Source organism: Corapipo altera, unplaced genomic scaffold (genome assembly GCF_003945725.1).
Source record: "Corapipo altera isolate COAL_440 unplaced genomic scaffold, ASM394572v1 2b, whole genome shotgun sequence".
NCBI lineage: Eukaryota > Metazoa > Chordata > Aves > Passeriformes > Pipridae > Corapipo > Corapipo altera.
This window is the reverse complement of record NW_020884874.1, coordinates 14,137,668-14,160,214: the sequence shown is the minus strand read 5'-3', so window position 1 is coordinate 14,160,214 and position 22,547 is coordinate 14,137,668. Positions and strand designations below refer to the sequence as shown.

At 34.7% G+C, this 22,547-nt stretch overlaps 1 protein-coding gene across 10 annotated transcripts in view; it reads left to right on the top strand.

Annotated features, from left to right (window-relative positions):
• The window catches only part of TBC1D32 (TBC1 domain family member 32), an 80,331-nt gene that overhangs the window by 28,729 nt on the left and 29,055 nt on the right, over positions 1 to 22,547 (top strand). For 9 of the 10 annotated variants that reach the window (XM_027633843.1, XM_027633842.1, XM_027633847.1 and 6 more), the window contains 6 exons: positions 103 to 221; positions 853 to 969; positions 4,319 to 4,407; positions 14,453 to 14,575; positions 15,872 to 15,980; positions 16,816 to 16,909. In XM_027633843.1, the coding sequence (XP_027489644.1) occupies positions 103 to 221; positions 853 to 969; positions 4,319 to 4,407; positions 14,453 to 14,575; positions 15,872 to 15,980; positions 16,816 to 16,909 (651 nt within the window). Of the gene's footprint in view, positions 1 to 102; positions 222 to 852; positions 970 to 4,318; positions 4,408 to 14,452; positions 14,576 to 15,871; positions 15,981 to 16,815; positions 16,910 to 18,682; positions 19,600 to 22,547 lie in introns of those variants that run through there. The other variant, XM_027633852.1, reaches the window with a different exon arrangement.

Below are 22,547 nucleotides of genomic sequence, written 5' to 3'. Positions count from 1 at the left end.
AGAAAAGTCTGCAGTGTAGAGAATTTTGAGAATCTGAGTTAGAAGTGTAGTGTAAAATGTTTTTAATATGAAATTGGTAATTAGAACAAAAATTTTCTTTAGGCTTTATAAAGGCACTTGTAACTGAATTGTGGTCTCTTTTGGAGTGTGGAAAAGATGATTTAAGGATTACCCAACCCAAATCTGCTCCAGTTGACCCTATTGACCAAAGCTGTCAGAAGGTGAGAAATTATTTAATCTTATTATTTAGTCTTATTATTTAATCATATTAAAAAACCCAGTGCTGTGTTTCAGATAGGATGATACATATCTTTCTGTAAATTTTTGTTGCATCTAATCCTACTTCTTGGCACATGTGTCAAAGCCAGTGTAATACACTAATCAAATGATGATTGAAAGGATACTTGTGTTACTTGGCAGATCACAATGCCAGGCATTCACTGTAAATTAATGAATAACAATCATGACAAAACTGAAAGTCTTAAATACTGACCATCAGTTCATGTATCTGATTACTGTAGTACAATCAGGAAGAGTGATGTGTTTTAGAGTATTCTGTATGATTTTAGAATGATATGATGAAATACTATAATTTTCAAAATTGCTATACAACATCATAAATAATACACATATGTAGCATGTAATACATATTTCACCGACACTACTGCCCTTTTAGATTATACAGATGCCTGCCAGGGTACGCAGTCTTATTTTGAGCAGCTCTGTTTATGTCCAGTTCAGCATGTAAAGGATAAAAACAGACAATCTAAATGGGAAATAATTGCTAATATATACTTAATTATACTTAACTGGTTAATATTCTCTTTTGTCCCTCCTATTTTCTTTCTCTAGTCTTTTTTGTCTCTGATAAACTTACTCACTTACCCTGCAGTTTTTGAGCTCCTGAGTAAACGAAATATGCCAAATAAACCAGTGTATTCATTCCGTGAAGTACCCTCAGAGGTTATTGTAAGTATTTTGAAAGAAAAATAAATACTTCTGTGAAGACATATTTCCTAAAAAAATGTTATTTTTTTGTAATAGAATAAGTTATTTTCTCTTCTTATTGAGAGATTTTGAATTTTTCTGCATTTTGTATTATATACAGCATGAGGGCAGTATATGCACATACCACTTCATGTTAACTTAAATTTTCATTTTGAAATCCTAAAGGTAATATAAAGTTTGATGCCTAATTTAAAGGTCATCTTTTCTGACTTGTGCTAGAATTGTGTTTTTCCATGGGAAAAAAAGTGGCATACATAAACCCCTCTGTATGTGCATGCAGTTACATGCTGGAAAATGTGTATACTTGTATTTCATACAATATTGCTCTATCACACTATCCATGGATTCAAACAGAATTTAAAAAACCTACAAAACCAAAGTACAAAACCCCCATACCTTCAGCTTTTTTTGATAACACATGATTCACACACACAAACACACAAAAAATCAGTAATTGGAAAGCTAGTGATAAAGGCATATTTCAGAAAAAAGGTTTCACAATTTCTGTATTTAGCATCATTTTGTATTTGATCATCCAACCACAGTCCATTAGGTTTTTTTTTTTCCATATACAAAGCACAGACAAGTTTAATTTGTGACCTTGAGTAGCAATTAAAATCAGATTTTTTTTCTAATGAGCTAGCACTTCAAATTGCTGTTATGCTGAAGTGTCTGTTTAGCACAAACTCTGGATTGGTGGTAGCTTAGATTGTTTAGACAGTATATCACAATAGAGTATGTTATGTTTGGAAGGGATTTTTGAGTTCTTCTTTGTAATGTTGTTTTGATGATTTCAGGAGGAAATGGGATGATAAATTTCATTTTTCCAATCTACTCGATGTTGGTATGTCCACCAATGGATAGTTCTGTGCAGTCATGAAGTTTTTTGAGCTACTGGGCTCAAGGGAGATAGATGTATGTTGAAGGTGATAAATATTTGAAAGCTTTCAAATTGTGGTAGTTCTTAAGTAATGATTTTTGTGACTTTTGAAAGCCAGTGTTGTTTTCATTTCTGAGGCATTTCAGTATTTTTATGGAAATCTCTAGTTTCCAGACATACCAATACCAATACAATTGCTCAAAGTTCCCTGAGCAGTTACAGATGTTTTTGATGGGTTTGTCTCACTTAACTACTGTGGAACAGTGGGTTTTGTAAGTCTAAGATAGACATCCAAGATTATGTAGTTAACAAAAAATAAATTATCAGATTGTCTAATGTTACTTGAACATATAATGGCTGAGTAGACTAAGTACTCAGAAAACTTCTGCAGTTAAGCAGAAATAGAGGTTTGCTAGAACCATGTTTTTGGGCAGTGATTGCAGAAAGTGAAAGATAAAAGATTTTGACCTGATGTAACTATGATCAGAAAGCAAAGTAAAAGCAATTTCTATGCCACTAGAAGATTTGATTGGAAGACCTAATTATTCTGTGGGATTCATTTTTTCCTCTGTTTCTGAATCATGTCACATTGCCACAGAATCTAACTTGTTTATGCTGAACTGTATGTGATAATGCACAGAACTTAATCATCTTTGTATGCCCTTTATTTCTTAAATGCACAGGATTTAAACATTTGTTCCTCCTTTATGTTTTTATCTGACTAGTTGCATCATTAACTGAACAGATTATTAGTTGAGCTTTTACTATTTTCAACTGTTGACTAAAACCAGGTTTTTATTTTGTGCCCTTTAGAAAATTTTTCGTAATACATTCAAGATCTCTCTTTACTGTTTTTGGCATGTAAAGATATTTTAGAAAATGCAGTACATAAATCAGAGTCCTACCTGCCTCCAGTCTTGCTTTGAGGGTATCTACTGTACATGTATTCAAGGGAATCTAGCTTGGAAGGTACCCTTCAGATCTGTAGCTTTGAAAGACATTAAAACAGGTGATCTTTTTTTTCACTGATTATGGAGAATCTTGTATTTAGAATAGTTTATCTTAGATGTTCAAAGTAGATGACATCTGACCTATAATATTTAATAACTGCTCTGTAGCTAAGCAGTGCAGATCTATCTGCACATTTTTCTGGTGGGACAGTGTGTTAGATCTCATTCATAATCTTCCTTCCTAAAATCTCAAAACAGAGTTTGGTCTCCTTTCTTAGTAGTCCTCTCACTGTGCTTGCTCTTTCCACTCTTTTGCAGGCTCCAAACTTTGATGTATAAATAAGAGAAGGAGGTTTTTGCTAGAGAAATATCCCCTAGCATTTAAGTCTTTGTATGTGCAAATATCTAAAAAAGTCTTAAACCCCAAACAAATCAGTTGCTTACATTAACAATTTTATGAACAGCCTTGGGGGCCAAGTTGAATCATTTTAGTGTGAATGATATATGTGGAAAAATCTGTTTCCCTCACCGCCCCCTCAAAAAAATATGCTTTCACCATATTTTAAATGAGAATGCATTTTATGAAACCAGTTTACTTGGACAAGTTCTAGATCTGTTTTTCTACTATTTTCAGTTTTACTTGTGATTTTTACTTTTCTCTGTTGAAAAGCAGAGCTTTGGTTGATTTCATGAAAGTATGGATCTTAACTTTTCTCTCATATTATATTGAAATAACTCATTGATCTAACTAGTTGAATAATTACTCTGCTGTCTCTGAAACTGTACTTAAATATGGAGGAAATAAATGTTTTGATTTAATCCAGATTAAATAAAGCTCATAAGGGGCTTGTCGTTTGTGTCTTCTGAGCATAGCACAGCAATCTGTTTCTGAGGTAACATCAGTGAATATTTTTGTGCATTTCTTAGTCATTTAATGAAATTATTTCTTAGAAGCAGTTTGGATATGTAGTGAACCAGAGGGGAAGATAATTAGGTTGGATTTGTGGAAGAAGTGGGAAGCAGCCACAGGTCACTGTCTGTTACATGAGATGCTCTAGGATAAGGGGTGTAAGCTTCAACATCTGAGCCAAGCCTTGCTACATTGAGAATAAATGGCTGTGTCTTGCATCATATGGTACTAACCAGTGTTAGAAAGGGTATTATATTAAAGAATTTGCTGTTCAACATTTTTGTTGTGGTTTAATACTAAAGAACTAGGATAGTTGATATGCAACAATTTTTTTGTATGCTTAGTGAATTATATTTTTTAACAGATTTCTTTTTTTCCTAACCTTCTGCATAGTTTCTTTTGGCCATTGACTTTTGAGTGGAAAACACCTCTTGTTACAGAGGTGTAATAATAATTTCAATGGGTATTTCAATGATGGTTTTCATTTAACAGTAAACATCCCTATGAAACTATTATATGCATAAAATATAAAGTTATACTTGTTTTTTCTCCTTTCTCTTCCTTTGGCAGGATATCATTGACAGGCTTATAATTTTAAATTCAGAAGCTAAAATTCATTCCTTATTCAGTTATGAACAATCCCATATATTTGGTCTAAGGTAAGTTGCTTGGCTTTTTTTATTCTCTGGTCACATTAACTAAATAGGATGTAACATGCTTGGATGTGTTACTTCTGACAAGATAATATTGTTTGGGTTTTATTATGTATGAAGGTGAAATTCCCCTCTTTTTTTAGCATAAGATTAAATGAAAAATGACCTGCAAAATGAGAACAGTGATGAATTCAGTCTTATTACCTGTAAATGGTTATATTGTAATATGAGAAGCAGTGGTAGAAATTGCATGTTATTTTACCTACTTGATTATAAAAAGCGTGTTGTACATCCACTGTAGTGTATAAAACAAAAATCATACCAAAATGCTAAAATAAACAAATTACTGTGTTTATATCAGAGTTTGGTTTATGTAGTCTCCCTGTACTTAAAATTATTTTTTTAAGTCTTGGTTTAATTATTACCAATTTCATCAAAACTTATTTTGAGGAGAGTACCATTTGATCCCAAATATTTCTAGAACCTGAAGGTACACTTAAAATATGCTCATACTGTCATGCTCATGTTTTGTAATATTAAGTGCTTTATAATATTTTAACATTGTGTTACCTTAAGAGACCACAGAAAACAGGACTCCGAGCCAACTTAGTGTATAAGATAAAATGAGTAGGTCCTTTAATTTCAGGCCTAAGACCCACAGGAATACACGTGACACATCTCCCGTGTCCACGGGATTCCACAGTTTAAGGTATTGTCCCATCCAATCCCAGATTTATCCGCCCCTCAGCACCTCCCCCAGCACACCCCTCTGGAAATTGAGACAGGGGGCTCTGGGACCCCCTCTTCCTCATCCTCCTCTTCATCAAAGTACGTTCAGTTCTTGGAGCTTCTCCAAAGTTCTGGGTTTGAAGGTCACTTTGCCGATGTGATATCTTATTGTCCAGGCCAGGGTGCAGATGTTGTTAAACAGAATAAAGACCTACCTTGAAGGAAGTCTAAACAAGCTAACAGAATTTTGAGAGAGTGATATGGAATGGGGTAACAGTATTGGGTAAATGTGTAAACTACTAAGCTACTTCTAAAATCTACATAAAGCTAAAAATCCAAAAATCCATAGACATCAATTGAAAGTAGTTTCTGCATTTTTATTCTGTTTTCCAAAGATGAATATATAAATCCTTGCATTCACTTTTTTTTTTAGGAACATATTTTGTGCAACTGAAATAAAAGATCATATTAGAGTGTACTTCATAGTATGGAAAACTTTGATAACCTTGCTTGAGCAGTTGATTAAGTCCTGCAACATTAGCTTTCTGCAACTGTATTTATACTTTGATATCACAGTAAAATTATTTCATGCTATGTATGAATAGGCATAAGATACAGTATAATTCACTGATAAGGATGAGCATGGAGGAGACGAACAATGGCAGAGTTTGGAGTTGGGAGATAAATGATTTTGCCATATGAATCAGAATTTATAAATGCTGCTTTGGAGGAAATCATTAGTTTATAGAGGAATGAGAAGTCCTAAGATGAAATCTGAAAAATAAAATACTGTTTTTCATTTAGAATTAGAATGGCTCCATAAAAAGATTGACAGAACTTCCATTGATTTAATCAGGATTAAGAGAAAGTGAGATGGTTTTCAGTTTAAAATAACAGGTGGTTGAGCAACACCAAGCCTGACAGAGTTCAAGAGGCGTTTGGACATTGCTCTCAGGCACATGGTGTGATTATTGGGGTTATCCTGTGCAGGGCCAGGAGTTGGACTCAGTGATTCTTGTGAGTCCCTTCCAACTCAGGATTTACAGTATTACGACTTGCAAGAAACCCTAGCCTATATTATCTGAACATGAGAGATACACCGTTCATTTTACAGTTCCATGATCTTTTGTGTGGATGCTACTGACTGCAGACATCTGTAAAACAAACCTTCCCTTGTGTAGTTGGTTTGCTCCTTGACCAAATTCCATCAAGAATACCAAGTTCAGCAGCTAGATCCAATAATTTTAGATGCTAATGCTCTGAAAATTTAGAAATTAGAAAGAACAAAAGATCTACATTTCTCTTTGCTGCTATGTAGAAATAAAATATATAGGTGTTTTTGGTAACTGCAGCATTGAAAAACAGAATGATTTTGTGAAATATTTGTCTAGAAACATTTCTTCTAGACTTATTACCAATAGTACAACCAAAGCCACGTTCCTTTAATTGATTACAGATTTACACAGCCATATACTTTCTATTTGTACATGTTCCTCACCCAGAGCTGAGTGCTGAACTTCATATCTCTTTAACTTACAGGTTATATTCCAAAGGTCCTGCTTTTCTTGTTCAAAACAATTACAGATTTACCTTTGTGAATGTCAAACCTGCAAGTCAAAACTACATTTTTCTTCTTGTGCATGCTGAGCTTTAGTGACTTAAAATTATTTTATTAGTTCTTTAATTACATATAAAACTTAAAATATATAGATATTTCCGCAGTCTGTTTAATCCAGAATGCACAGGTATATCTATTTATGTTTGTAGTGTTAATGCTGCATTTTCAAAGGGAAATGTAGGGAAGCTAGATATGGTTTGCAAAGCCAGTGTCTCTTGGTGCATTCATGCAGACTAGGGCCTGTGTGATCAAGGTAAAATACTCAATTCCACAATAATTGGTGTATAGAAAGATTTTCAAACTGTCAGTTCAACTTTCAACTGCAAAGAAGATTTATGATATTTAGAATAGAGAAGTCTCACAGTCGGCTTGTATTGGTTGATAAAAGAACACTGAAAACTGTCTCAACCACTGTTTTGTACAGGCTGAAAATTTGGATGCACAGGAACTAATGCAAAAATTCTCAGTGCTTTTTCTGTTTTAGAAGATCGTGAACTTAAATTGCCGTCAGAGCACAAATCCTAGAGAAAGGAAAATGACAGCAGTAATGAAAGTAAATTTTTAACATACTAAACACAGAAAATTTTCTTAATTTAATGATCTGCTTTATTTCTTTGGTACAAGTGTTCCCATTGATCTGATCTTAGAAGGTTATTGCATGTGAGAAATAACAATTTTCTTAAAATCTGACACTAGAAGTCTTAACCACTTCCCTTTCAAGACCAAGTTCTTTGAATTTCTGTAACTTGTATTAACAAAGGAATAAAGAAAACAGCAGTAACACACTTTTTCTTTCAGATTTGTGGTTTTATATGTCATCAAGGCAACTTAGCTAGTATTGCAGTACAGTGAATACATCCACGAGTTTTGAGTTTTTACAGCCTGCCAAGAAACTATATGCATAATATATATATTTTCAAAGCTTCTGCATAAAGCCTGATTCAGGCATTTGCATACTGCTGTTCTTTCTATTCAGAAAATGAGTTTTCTGTGATTGTTAGTGACACCGTGTTGTTGGCAGGATTGAAGTGTGGCAGAGTAACAGATTTGTACCTTTGATAATCAACCTTCTGTCTCTAAAAAATATCAATACTCCAAAATAAATTCAAAGATAATCTTTCAATGTCAGCTTGAATAAAAAGCAGAAGGAGAAACAGTGTTACTGGGAATATGCATAGACTGTGAGCAGTGGGAGGGGATCAGAGTAGGCAGCTTTGCAAAAATTTTCTTTATTTAACAGAGTGCTTTCTTAGCATACACTGTTCCTGGAAATTATTTTTTCCTTTTTTTCTTTTTTTTCATGCATATGTGATAATATGACAGTAATAGGCATCAGAATACTTTGAAGAGGAAGATTAGACCCTTTCTTTCTTTGCCTATCTTATATACATACATATGCCACTATCGAATTTGTGTTTTTCTTTTTTTTTCTCCCAGTGGCTTCCTTTGACCATAAATCAATAAAACTCCTAAATATTGTGAGATCAAAGGATCTTTTGTATGTACATTCTGAATTGGAAGAATCTTTGTTAGCCACACCCTTGTTCACTGAGACACCACCTGCTAGTGGGTGTCAAGCAGCAAGGACAGCACTCTGTTCAAGAATTTGGCTTTCTGCGGGGAGATACTTGGAAGACTCTGAGGGTAAATCCCGTTCTCTCAGATATGCAAATTGTGACTGTTTTCTTTGTCATACAAAATACCATGGTGAATATATTTTTTATTTATAATGCTAGTTTTCTTGCTTACTGAATGGGTGCAGAAGATAATAAAAATGCATTTTGTCTATTTCTGTTGCTCTACAAAACTACTAGAGAAAGATTTAGGAAAGAAAGTTTAAATAGCTTATATTAAAATGACATAAAAATCAATCGGTCTCTTGAAATTTACCTCAAAGCAGTATGTCTTAGTAAAAATTTCATGTAGTGCACTCCAATGAAATCCAGATGAATGAATTAAATCCTGCGGGAGCTGGGAAATGAAAAAGAGTGTGATAGGCCAAAGATAACTTTGTGGATTTAGGAAATACAGATAACAAACACCCTTGTGTTCTTTTCCTTTCTTTTTATCAACTGCATTTTAAACACCATGCCTTATATATAATTGAATTTTAATAATTAGGTATATTCCGTGTATGAAATAGTTTGTTCCCTTAACTGTACTTATATGTATTGTTAATTAAGAGAAGGTGCGATTTTAATGATTGTAATACAATGGGAGAGCATTAATTGTCTTGTTTTCTAAAGGTAGAAGACACGAATCCTGATCATTCTTCAGGTCAACATGTTGTTTAGATTTAATCTCTCTTTCCCTTTCTCTTTATTAAAAAGCATTCTGAGTAGCAGAATCTAAAGGTAAAAGAGGACAGAGTCTGTATTGCTAGTGATTATTGGTGATGGCGTTTTACAACAGGATTATGTGGGCAGCTTCTGCATCATCTGTGGTCATGTAGTTATACAGTTAATTCATTTTTTTGTGAGTTTATATGTTAATAGTAGTTTGTTAGGGTTATTAATTTAAAACAATTTATTATTAATAAAATAGAAACATCAGATTCTGTGATCGGATTATGTCACTTACTTTTTTAACTTCACTGAGGGAAATCCAAAACACTTTTCTTTGGAGTCCTCTAGGCTGTAAGTGATGCTCATGGAAAGCATTTTTGTTTAGCTAGGGAAACTTTTACAGTTGGCAGTCACATTACATGTGATTTCTGGGTACATGGGGTAGCTAAAGTGGTGTGGTGCTTTCTTGAAAATCTTTTCATGTGGAAAACATCTTAAGGAATACATCAGTCCCTGAGTTTTCTTACTGGGAGAAATGTGACTGCCCTGAGGTAGTAGCTTCCAGTGCCCCAGACATTGGAGGTGTAGCTTCTATATCCAGAAGATCTCATATTTTTTTCAAAACTGTGCTTTGCCTTCAATGGAACAATTACAAGTCTTGATCCTTTAGCAAGACCAAGTGTAGAGACATCTTCTCTCTGCTGTTACTGATACCTTTTGTTCAGTCTGCAAAGGCAGTGTGCAAAGACCGTTTGCATTCCAATGCTGACTAGGTAGCTTTTACCTTCCTTGGGGTTTTCTTGGCAGCCCTTTGCCTTTCTCTGCATGTTTGGCACTTGATAGTAGTTGCCACTTGCTATTTGGATCCATGTTCTTCTTGAAGCTCAGGTTGTTACTAAAAGCAGTATAATAGAGAATAAATCAGATGGTAATGTAGGCTCTGATGTTAAACATTTTGAGGCTGTCTCCCATGATGACAGTACTGGAATTGTTTAATGAAAGTTTTGCTTTGGCTTTCACTGTTGGTATATGTACTTATTTAGGAAGAAGAAGATCCTGCTGCTGCAAAGAAGTTCCAGTCCTTGTTTTATTCCATTTAAGTTTTTAATCTTTATTTCTGCAAGAGAAAAGAAAAATCTTACCTTGTCCCACAGCTGGGGGAGAGCTCTCTACAAATGTCATGCTGTATATTTTGCACTGGCCTTAATCAGCCATACCTATATCTACAGAAGGCAGTAACTGCAAGCCAAAAGAAAACCTTTCACTAAGGACCAATTTAACATTTCAGGATCACATCACAGGAACACCTTGCAGGCAGCATAGACATAAGAATTTCATGTTTAGTTAACCATTGCGTGTTTTATGAACACATACATTACAGAGATTGTAGTATAGTTTATTTTGGATGTGCTAGTTTATTTTTTTTCTGTATGGTGGATGGACTGCTGATTATAGCATGAAATTTTATCTTCTTTTGGTGGACTGTGTACTGGCTGTGAATGAGTTAATTTTTTTAATAGCATTCTACATAGGTGCTGTGTTTTGAATTTGTGACTAAAACAGTATTGATACTACACTGGTGTTTCCACTGACACTGTGCAAGGAACTGCTCAGGACTTACTTTTTTTTCCCACTCCCCAGCAAGTAGGCTAGGGGTCTGCAAGAGACTGGGAACAAACACAACTGGGACAACTGACCTGAGCTGACCAGATGGATGTTCTATGCCATATTATATCCCCCTCAGTAATAAAAACTGGGGGTTTATGGTTTGAAGGTAACCATTGCTCAGAGAGTGTCTAGACATTGGTGTGCTTGTGGAAGGTGAGGAGTGAATGAGCAGCTGGGTGGGTGCTTAGTTGCTGACTGGTGTCAACCCACTGCAGACTTATTCAAGAGCAGTATTTTGCATCTTTCACCTCCAGCTGAGCATTTGCTGATATCCTTGAAGTGAGAACAGAGCATCAGGTTGACTTTGGGAAGAACTTATATTATGAAAGTGAGGAAGATTGATGTATTGGAGTCTAGTGGGAACTGCAGAAAAATAAAATTGGGTTTACCATAACAAAGGTGGTGTTTGAGAGAGACATGATTTGATATTAGGGGAAAAAAAAGACAACTTGAGAAAATGGGAATTCTTTAAAAGGAACTCAGAGAAAAAATACTGAGAAGTTTGATAATAAGCTGTCCTCATAATATGTGTTTGTAGCAACTCAGAGAAAATCATGGGCAGTTTAATTATATTATTCTCAGGTGAAAAATTTTAAAAGAGACAACATAAAAAGTGGCAAGGTTTATATACTAGCTGGTTTATATCCCATGAAGGACTTCTGTTCTGTTGTAATTAAAGGGGTCATTACGATTCCACCTACCAAAACCAAGGAGATAGTTGGTTTGTGGAGGTACACAAGTACTAACCAGAATACCTATTTTTAGATTAGGCATTTCTACAGTGATGTATAAGTTGTGAAATTGTAGTTGATGGAGTAGAATTCAGGGAACATCTTCCAAGAAAGACAGGGATAGGGCAGGAAATGCAGAATTCAGAACAAAATTACTTTTTGCTACCATATATGATATGTATTTTAATATTTTTTAATTTATTTAAAATTACAGTTCTATAAAAGACTGCTTCCAGATAATCTTTTGTTTTATCTGCATTATACTTTGTTCCTGGCAATATGGTATATCTTATTAGTAGTGTTCCCAGAAGTATATAATCAGATTTGTAAGGGAGAGGAAAGATTGTGTAGTACAACTGCTGTACAACTGTAGTACAACTGCTCTGCTCAGAGTGACTTCAACTAGAGAGCATGACTCAGGGCTCTGTCCAGTCTGGTTTAGAATACTGCCAAGGCTGGTGATCCTGCAGCATCTCTGGGCAATTTGTTCCAGTGTTTTGCCATTGTCACAGTATGTTAAAATGGAATTTCCTGTCTTTCAGTTCATGCCCCTTGCATCTAGTCCTTCCACTGGCTATCACTGAGAAGTCTGACTCCATTTTCAAGCTTTCCTGTCAGATACTTATACACATTGACAGGATCTCCCCTGATGATCCTCTTCTCCAGGCTGAGCAGTCACAGCTGTCTCAGCCCCTATGTCAAATGGCTCAAACCCTTTATCATCTTCTTGGCCTTTTGCTGGACCTTCTCCATTGCATTGATGCTTTTACTGGGGAGCCCAGAACTGGACCCAGCACTCCAAGCTGTATGTAACCTTACCTGTACCAACAGAGGTGCAGGGTCATCTCCCTTACATGACCTTTTGACAGCACTCTTTGTTACACAGCACAGGATGCCACTGGCCTTCAAGGGCATGTTGCTGGCTTGTGTTCAACCTGTTGTCCATGAGGAGCCCCCAGGTTCTTGTCTTGAAAGATGCTTTCTGAGTGATCAGTCCCAACCTGTACTGTTGCATGCGGTCCATCCGAGGTACAAGGCCTTGTATCAAAGCTTGTCTTCCAATTTTTAGCAGTATTCAAGTTGAGAATTCTATCTTCTGCATCCAAACAAAATTTTAAAATCTATCTCAAAAAGATATGCTTTGATTTTATTGTATTATATGTGTAAAGGTTTTATACATTTTCATAAGCATGCACTCTGAATAGGTGGAATATTGAGATGAGGAGTCTGATCCAGTTCTCAAGTTCCAAATGTAATGAAAAAGAACCAAAAAAGAAAAAACTCCACAGCCATATTCAAGTATGTTTACAAATATACACACAATATGACATTTTTTTTTAGTTGCAAACTTTAGTCTATACATTTATGACTTCAGAAGGCACAATCACGGAATATTGCCTTTAACTAAATATATGTACTTCAGTGATAGCATTGTTAAATGGATTTTTCTGCGTAGGTGAAAATTTCAATTGAATTCCTAAGCAGCAGCTGCTCATGTTAGATCTTGTGTATTTTGCCATTTATCCTACCACTATCCCATCTATCTAGTTTTATTTGCTTATGTTTGGTTGGGTTGGATTTTTTTTGCTTTGCCTTGTCTACCAGAGGAGATGTTATAAGGCATTCTCAGCCACCGGTCTTCTTCCAAGTGGTTTTTAACTGCTGGAAACACATCTTTACCATTTATTATACTTAAGAGAAGAGATTATCCATCTTCATAATGGTTTCAGTGCTATTTTCTGGATTTTTCCTCTATATAATAATAATAATAATAATAATAATAATAATAATATAATAGTTGAGCTGTAGTGGAAATAAATCAATGTCACAAAATAGTTAATGTATAATAAATAAAACCTGAAAAGGACTGAAACTGAGCAGGTCAAGTTGTATTAAAAAACAACAGAAAAAAAAAAAAGACATATTTTCATCTTGACTTTATCCTTGGCCACAATTACCTGAATTTGCAGGTGTTAAATTATTGAGAGAATGGTTTGTGAATTTTTGCTGTTGTTAGGAGAAGCATCTTGGAATTACAGGGAAGAAAATAAGCATTAACTAACAGACTACAAATTTAAAATAGTATGTATTTTCCAGTTCATATCAAGTCTTATGTGAATGCAAAATATAACGCTGATCAGACTTAATTTGTTGTGTGTTATGACTGTGATAAAACAGGAAATAAAACAGTAAAAAGAATGTTTAATCATAGTATTTTTCTTGAACAGGAAACCCTCAATGAAATTATTCTGTTGTGGTCTTAGAGTGAATAGATTAGTTAAAAAAAATTGCATGATTTGGATTGCTCTGTGTCAGATCTATATGAAAATATTTTGGAGTACTTTCACCATTAAGTTGTCCTGAAGTAAAAGAAAATTGTATATAATATACTGTCATACTGTGCTCTTGTGATTATTAATTTAATTCACCATTGTTTTACTTTCTCTGGAAAAAAACGAACACAGAAGATTTGTTGGTTTTGTTACACATTAAATCTTTTATTGCTTTTGAACTGTGTTAAATTGGATTATACAGAGGGGCTTAAAAACCTATTTTCTCAAGGAAAGATTTTTTTTTTCTTTCTGCCTTCCTTCCCCTTCAGACAACCTGATTCTAAGTTGCCTTACCAGCCTATTATTATATAATTTCCTTACATTTCACATGGAATGTCTTACTAAGTCTGCATCACTTTTGTTACTCTGTGATATAAAATCAAAAGCAGACTGAACTGACCAGTGGATATATTCTCTGGTTGTTCAATACACACAAAAAATCTGTTGGAAACCATTCCCTACTTACTTAAGGTCGTGCCACTTGAGTGGCTAAAAGGGATATAAAAGAGTGTTCCTGACCTAGTTCTGTCTGAGTATTTTTCAGGTACTTCAAGTTGGGTTTTTTTGTTGATTTTTTTTCCCCCTCCCTTTCTATTATGACATCTCATAAACACGTTCACCTTTGTCTTATTGTGCATTACTGGATTCCTGACTGATGTGCTGTTGTTTCACTGTGTCCTTCTGCAGGTTGTTAAATGTCCTGTGCTGTGAACTCAATACCCTTTTACTCTTGGAGACTCAGTATAGAGTGTCACAAGTTTTACTAACTGCTCAGGAGGAAAATGTCACAGAAGCTTCAGAAGGACCAGGGTAAGAACTGACTGATGTAAATGTTATTTTAACTCTCAGACTCTTCTCCTGAGAACAAATACATGAATGCCTTAGTGGCTTCAAACATAAAAATGCTTTCACTTAAACTCGCTTCTAATGTGCACAGGTTTCCTTGTGCAGGTTTGTCAGGAGTCTTAACTTATGAAAAGATACAATGGTCTTCTCTTTCTCCCATGCCCACACCAAAAGTATAAGAAATAAAAAAGCAAATATTTTTCTACTTTTGATTTGTATTAATCTTAGTTGTTTCTTAAACAAAAAATGTGCATAACTTGCATGTGTAAATATGCCTTCTAATTTTTGTATTGTTTTTTAATGTTATGTATTTATTATAAAATTAGAGTATTGCTTTAATGTTTATTAATTAAAGGCATCATCTGTACTTTGGTTTTTTTTTTGAGAGGGTTTTCTTTTGTTGTTGTTGTTGCGGTTTGGTTTTGGCTTTTTTATTTATTTATAACTTAGTTGACTCTCCAACTTCTGTGACTTTCCATTGCTGTCTTCTAAGTAAAATTACACAGCACATCCTTTCAAAAGGAAAAGTATATTTTTGGGTCAGAAGTGGATGGACAGTCATTTAGTTACAGACATTTTTTCCTTTCTCACAGCATACCAAGTGTTAAGAATTTTCCTCTTGCTGTTTGTTGTATGTGATCGTTACAGAATGTAAATCAATCAGTATAGGTGAAGTCTCCACAGATATAGATCATAGTTATTTACCATTTGAGGATGAAACCTACTATTTCTGTACTGAGGCAAAAGTTTTATTAAGAACCCTGGTGTATAAAAACTGGATGTTATATCTTTTAAAAAATTTTGTGTCTTGGCCTGCACAATGACTTCAGACAGCAAGTTGGCTGTCTTTTAAGTTGTGAATAACTCTACATATTTGCAACAGCAGAAGTATACTGGTAGGCCAAATAAGAAACAAATTTTGGTGGTCCATTAACTGTCTTTACCCTAATTACTGAACACGTGGACATAACAAAGCTTGTAAATTTTCTACTCTTATGTGTCCAGTAATTGCTCAAATGTTTCTAATCAGTAATACGTGGTGAATACAAAGTTAGAATAATGCTCAGAGACAAAATACTTCATGTTTCCCTTTATTTCCTTATGTCTATGTGTATTCCTGGTTGCCTTTTAAGTCCAGTGTCTTTCTCAAAGTATTCTTTCATATAAAAGTTTTTTGAATTAAATAGTCAGTAAATCAAATTCTAATTTTTGGAGGTTTTTATGTTTCTCTTAGTTTTGTTTGTTTTTTTTTTTCCACAGAGTTTTTATAATTGATGGTCTGTCAGTGGAGAGAAACCACATTCTTGTAAGGATAAATCTGATTGGAGGACCACAGGAAAGGATTTTGCCTTTGAGAGCACTAGATAAGGTTAGAACCTAAAGTTTAGCAATTTCTCTTTGCTTAACTCCTGACTTCATTAATTGAACATTTTTGCTGATAATTCAGCATGTGAAAAATTACTTAACATTAAGAAATACCAGACCACCTTTAGCTTTATAAAGTGCTAACATTTAAAGAAGTGATATACTGAAAAAATTGTTCCCACTATCTGGGGATAGTGTATCTAGGCCATACTGCATTCAGATGACAAGTGTATTTTGCTCCATTTTGATGTTACTTTTAAGCAAATACAGTTTGTATATTTTTTTGCTTTTATATTTGTGTGGATTTTTTTATTAGCTTTCCATTTGTCTTCCTTTTATTTTATATTTTTTTGATGCTTGGATTTCCATATGCAGGATCTAATACCTGGAGCTTTCATCAATGCTCTAACTTAGAGTGTTTGTTAAGCAACACCTTTAAGTGTTCTAGTTCTCACTGGCTGTCAGTCTCATAAAGATGAAATGAAAATTACTATCAGCACAACCAAGGCACCTAGATCAGTGTATGAAATTGGAAATACAGTTTTGTGTTTTGTGGGTTTTTTTAAAATTTTTATAAAACTTGCAATTTCCTCTGTGGTTGAAATAAAAGCTGTAAAATCAAAACTGTCAGTGGTATATATCATAAAAGACTCTGGCTCAAATACTTTTTGGATTTTTTATCTTTTTTTTAAGTTATGGCACATCTCGTTGCAAATTGTAATATCAAGTGTAATTTTGATACATAGGTAGTAATTCTGGGAACTGCACCTTTGTGTGTTAATTGCGCAAAAGCTGTCAATTCTTCTCCTAAATTAATTTATTTTTGGTCCTGTTTCTAGGGCAGTGATCCATATCCTTGGCCAATGTTTTCATCGTTGCCTTTGCCAAAGTGCTATCTTGCAGGAATTCCTAGGAAAACTGAATTCAGACAAGGTACACACAAAGCATGTAAGCAGTGTAGATGTCACACAAGCATCTTGGTCAATTTTAAAATTTCCTTTTCCTTCCTCCTTGCCCCTCCACTCCCCCCCTCACATCCCACGGATTATAATCTATTTAAGTACTTAAGTATATTTTATTGTTGGCTGCATTTCGAGCTAAATAAATTGGTTTGGTTTTGCTTGTCTGATTTTGTGCAACTGTCAATCTGCAAAGCTCTGTTTAGTAATCTAATTCTTATGCAAACGTCAAGATTAACCTTTTGGCTAGTGTCAGGTGGGTGACTCATAAAGTACATTTGTATCATCCCTCTAGTAACTGAAGCAAGACAGTATGGTTAAGCTACAGATTTTTTTTTACACTATTTTCGTGATTCACTTCCCCATGTTTACAAAGCTTGGTGGTGTGTGAAATAGACAGCTTTTAGGATAGTTGGTTTCCACATTGAACATCAATTTGGAATGTGAGCAGACTGAAGAATCCTTTGAAGAAGTGACTAGTCACAGCAGTTTAATTCACACAGAGAAACCTATTTGAGGTTTTAGTTTGCATAGACAAGGCAAAAGAATCTGATGAATAGTTTTGTAAATAAATAATTCATTATATTTGTTCATGTTTACTATATCCTTGAGATGTACTTATTGGAAATTATTTGCCAATTTCCTTAGCAGAGACAGATTTTCAGAAGTGGTAGAAATTCTGTATTAACTGTAGAAGACAAAACAGTCTGTTTTTAAATCTCTAGGAAAAAATTACTTGAAAAGGTGATTCCCTGCTCCCACAAGAGGAAAGGCCATGTAATTGTAAAAGAAGGGAGTTTTCTATATCTTTTCTAATACTGTTCCAGGCTTCCCAAGGCAATATTCATAAGTCAACAATCAGATAAAAAGTAGGTGCCCAGTTGTTTTAAATATGTCTTCAGGGAGGCAGTAGTATCTCTCTTGGGTTGGAAAAACGTATTGTATCCCTCGGAACTTCTCTGTTCTCTTGTTCAGAGCAATTCTCTTGCTCATCATTACATAGTGGTATAATGGAATAACAATTACAATTGTCCCTTTTGCAGATGACAACCAGCTAGGAAAACTTGGGTAAAACTTTGATTAACAGTAAGTTTGCTGAAATAAAGTTTCAAGGGTTTGCAAATGAATTTGATGAATAATTGAAATAATGGTATCAAAGAAGTATTTGAGTTTGAAGTGGCATTTTTGGTATTAAAAGTATCTTAAGTAAAAGATTATATAACTGCAAAATGAACAGAACATTTGGTTTCAGAGTCAAAATATTTTGTGTTTGTTATTTGAAAAAAGGAAAACAAACATTGAAAGTGTTCTGTTTCAGTACTCCAAAATCATGAAACTGTGAACATATGATTTGCCAGACTGAAGCTTTCAGTATGCGTAAGTTATTTTGAAAGAAAGTGTTGGAATAAATAGACCAAAACTGAAAAGAATAAAATTCATAAATCACTATTCCACTGCTTGGGAAAACAGACATCAAGAGCAAGAGTAGAAAATGGAGAATATCTGAATTGTATTCTTCAGCACTACAATATGGCAGCGATAGAAGTGCTCTTTCACAAGAGAGGTTAAAAATATGATTATGATAAAGATCTGTATGTTACATTTATACAAGATAGAAGAGTGCATTTATACAACTTCTTTGGGGTTTTCAATATTCAGAATTCATATTGTGTGTTACTTGCACAGCTTGCTCAGAGGTTTAAAAACAGGTTAGAAAAACACTTGTTAAATTTTAATTCTGCCTCAGTGCAAGGAGATGGACAGGGTTCACACGGACTTACGCAAGAATTCTGCAGCCATGAAAAAACACTTGTACATTGTATGAGGAGGAATGCATGACTGCTTCATCGTGTCTGTCATCAAGGATGGAAAACCAGTACAATGTTTCTGTGGTTCCCTGAACCTGTCTGTGTTCAAATTTAATGCTGCAGTGTTCCGTTATGTAACCTGTGCGGTATCATTCCTGTCCTCTTTTTTGGGCTTTTCTAGGACACGAATAATTAAGTCTACTAGATTCTTATTAGTATTAAAGAATATAAAGGTTTTTTTGGCTGAAGAAGCTGTAACTGTAGGTTTTATTCTGTCTGTCCTGACCTCTTACTTGCTTCCTCTCTTATTGCCCATGTGACATGGACACCTAAAGAGAAGCTTACCTTTTCTTTCTGCTTTGAAAATACGTCCTGTATCCATCATACAGTTGTGATATCAGGTGTAAAAACATAACCTGAGTTGATAATTTTTTTATGTATCTATGGAATAGATATTGGAAATGGCCAGGGGAGAGTTAAAAAAATAATAATAAAGTTTACAGATGTAATATAACACCGCTGATACTGCTGGTTTTGACCCTCTTTAGATAGAGTTGAAGGACAGCTGCAATAACAGAACCTTTGTTTCCCAGAAGAGTATCTCAGCTAATGGAAGGTGTCTTTTTGAGTGCAAGCTGCAATTGCTTACTGAATATTTTGGAACTAGTGAGCTGAATTGAGGTCAGGGAAGCTTCATTTCCACAGCTCTAGACCTCATGTAACCTGTGACTGTGTCTAGTATAACACAAACCATGGAAGCCACTTTCACTCTTATGCTGAAAGTAATATAAAAGGGGTTGATACTAAAAAGGACGTATTCACACTGAGTTTTCAGTAAAGAAAACCTAAGAAGCGGGTGGATTTTTTTATTCTCTCTCTAAATTCTTTTGAAGGGGCTTCAGAATGGGCTGCCCAAGGTGGTGGTAGAGTCACCATCCCTGGAGGTATTTAAGAATAGACTGGATGTCCCAGTAAGTGTCCCAGACCACTTACTGCCATGGTCTGGTTGACAGGGGGATGCTAGGTCAAAGGTTAGACTCAATCTAAGAGGCTTTTTCCAACCTAGTTGATTCTGTGATTCTGTGACAGTGGTAAACGTGTAACATTGGCACCTTTTTGGGTGTTCAGTTTGGGGTGGAAAGGGAGGAGAACTAATGAACTGTAAGAAAAAGCAGAGCAGTGCTAACTCAGATTGTTCTGATAGAACATGTGTTTCCCAGCACCAAGGCCTGAAGGCTGCAACTAAGAGAACATTTCTTTAACACTCTTGCTATTATTCTGTGCAATTGTAGTGCTCAGAGACACTAGCAAGTGGATATTTGGACTCATTGCTTCAAAAATTAATTTATTGTAATTTATATTGGTAAAATTAGTAACTGAATTGGAGTATTGGAGTAATTCCTGCATTTCATGATGACACTTTGAGTAAGTAGACTCACCACAAAAGTATATTTGTACTTGGGGAAAATCTGTAGTGCTTCACTGTTTACAACCATCTGCACTGGTTTTGCAGATGTTAGGTATTTGTCTATGTGGTATATGTGTCTGTCGGAAAGGATTTATAGAAAAATAAATTTGCTTGGTTGTGTATTAATATGCACGAATTCTTTCAGCCAGTACTCAGAGTTTGAAAACTATTGGTTAGCAGTATATTAATGATGCACTTCTGTCTAAGATAATTTATAGCGAAGCTTCAAATGATTTATGTGAATCATTATTTACATGTGGAAGTTAATTATGCCATTTCCACTTGTTTACACTGCAGCAAGACACCTGTTGCTTTTCTTTTGTTTTAATTGTTCAATTATTATTTCATTAAGATAATTTGAGGAAGAACTATCAAGTGGTTTTCAAAGAATGATAGTTCTTTATCATTCAGGAAACAACTATGAAAAAGTTATTTTTTTACTTGTAATATTAACTATAGTGTAGATTTTTAAAAGTTAAACTCCTTACAACTCTTTAGAACTCTATTAAGCTGTAATAGTCACTGTTCTGTTTGCCCAGATGATGTTTTCCTTTTCTACTTCTAGTGCTGCAGTTATGACATTTGGTAATGAGTGTGGCTGAAGAAGTGTCCATAAATGTTCTGCAATGATGCATTCACTTCTTGGCATTTCCCTAAACTTAGGTATCCCACCATTCATTAATCTTACTTCCTTCTGGACTCGTACAGTCCCGAATTGCTGCCAAAAATCTTTGGTAATGTTCTTAAAGTATTTTGATACTTTATCTCAGCCACTGTTCTCTGAGTTCTTTGCTTTGTACTTCTGCCTTAAATGGGAACATGCTGCCATGTTTCTGTTTTGGTGTTGCTGGGGGGCTTTTTTGGTTTTTTTGTTTGTTTTGGTTTGTTTGTTTTTGTTTGGGTTTTGTTTTGGGTTTTGTTTTTAAATCTGATCTCAGAACTGTTTTTTAATATCTCTTTGAAACTAGCAGTTGCTTCTTAATTTTTATTCTAAACTTTCTCTGTCAAAGAATCAGCTATATTAGCTTTCCTGTTATCCCTTGCAATTTCACAGAAACGTCTTTATCACCCGCACTTCTTTGACTTGTCCTCCTTTTTATATTTCTCTCAATATTCATGTATGAGACTCTTGTCTTTTGCTTTTAAGTCCACTAAGCTAATGAAAGATGAAAGAGCAGTAAGTAAACAGGTCTATGAGAACTGTACATGGGGCTTCCTAAATTATATATCCTTATATGGATTTGTTTTCATGTAGTAGTCAAATACAATATCATCAGGTTTTTCATTATCTCTCAGTTTAGATTTTGAATAAGAGACACAGGGATATACAGATGTTAGTTTCTTTGTCACAGAAGAGCACTTTTATCACAATACATAATCAGATGAGAAAGGGTTTGTTGCATTTCTTATGTTTGCTAAAACATTGATGAATTTTCCTAGGTCTTACTTGCTTTAGACACAAAAGCTAGCTGAAGAATTATTTGAAGAATTATAAAGCAGTATCTTTCAGGGAAGGAGGTCAATTTAAACTTGCAGTTATGGTGTGGTGGTTCAGATTTTATACATGTAAGTAACTGTAGCTTATTTATAGTGCAGTTTCATAGCTTCATAAACTAGTAAATATGATGGTTTTTTTCACGTGACTACACAGAGCAACCAGTGCTAGCACAAAGCAAGGGATGGGATGGCAAAATATAATCACATATGAGGAAGAAAGCAGGAGTACAGCAGATTAATTAAATTTACATTAGTTTCTTTTCACTCATGATACATTTAAAAGCTCACTAGCATCAGTAGAGGAAGGTCTCACTCCTTTTCTTTCTCACTTTTTCTTTCTGTTGACTTTTTTTCCCTTCCTTCTGCTGTTCCCTCACCTTCTGTCCTTTACCCCATTCAGCAGTTCTGGTATTTCTTCCAGAAAAAAAGAAAGTAAAGTCATTAATTTGGGATAACTAGTGAACTCATTTAATGACATACCAGAAAAGAGAATAAAGAAAAGCAGAACTTTTTTTTTTTGGCATTGCTGTGTGTTTAGAACACCTCTAGTGGTAGTGTGAAAGCCCACACTCAGTAACAAGTAATACAGGTAGCCCAGGACTGTGTGGTTGTTTGAGTTCCAGCTCTGTGATAATACTGTTGGGCAAGTTATAGTTGCATTCTAAATTGTGAAAGTGAGCTGGTGTTTATTTGCTATCATGAGGTTTTTGGAAGCAATTTTCATTCAAAAAACCTCCCAAGATTCTCTCTCTTTTTTTTTCTTTTTTTTTCTTTCCTTTGTACTATGATGACCTGCTGGCAGAAGTGGTAGTCCACATTTAATGACAAGTTAGGGAAGC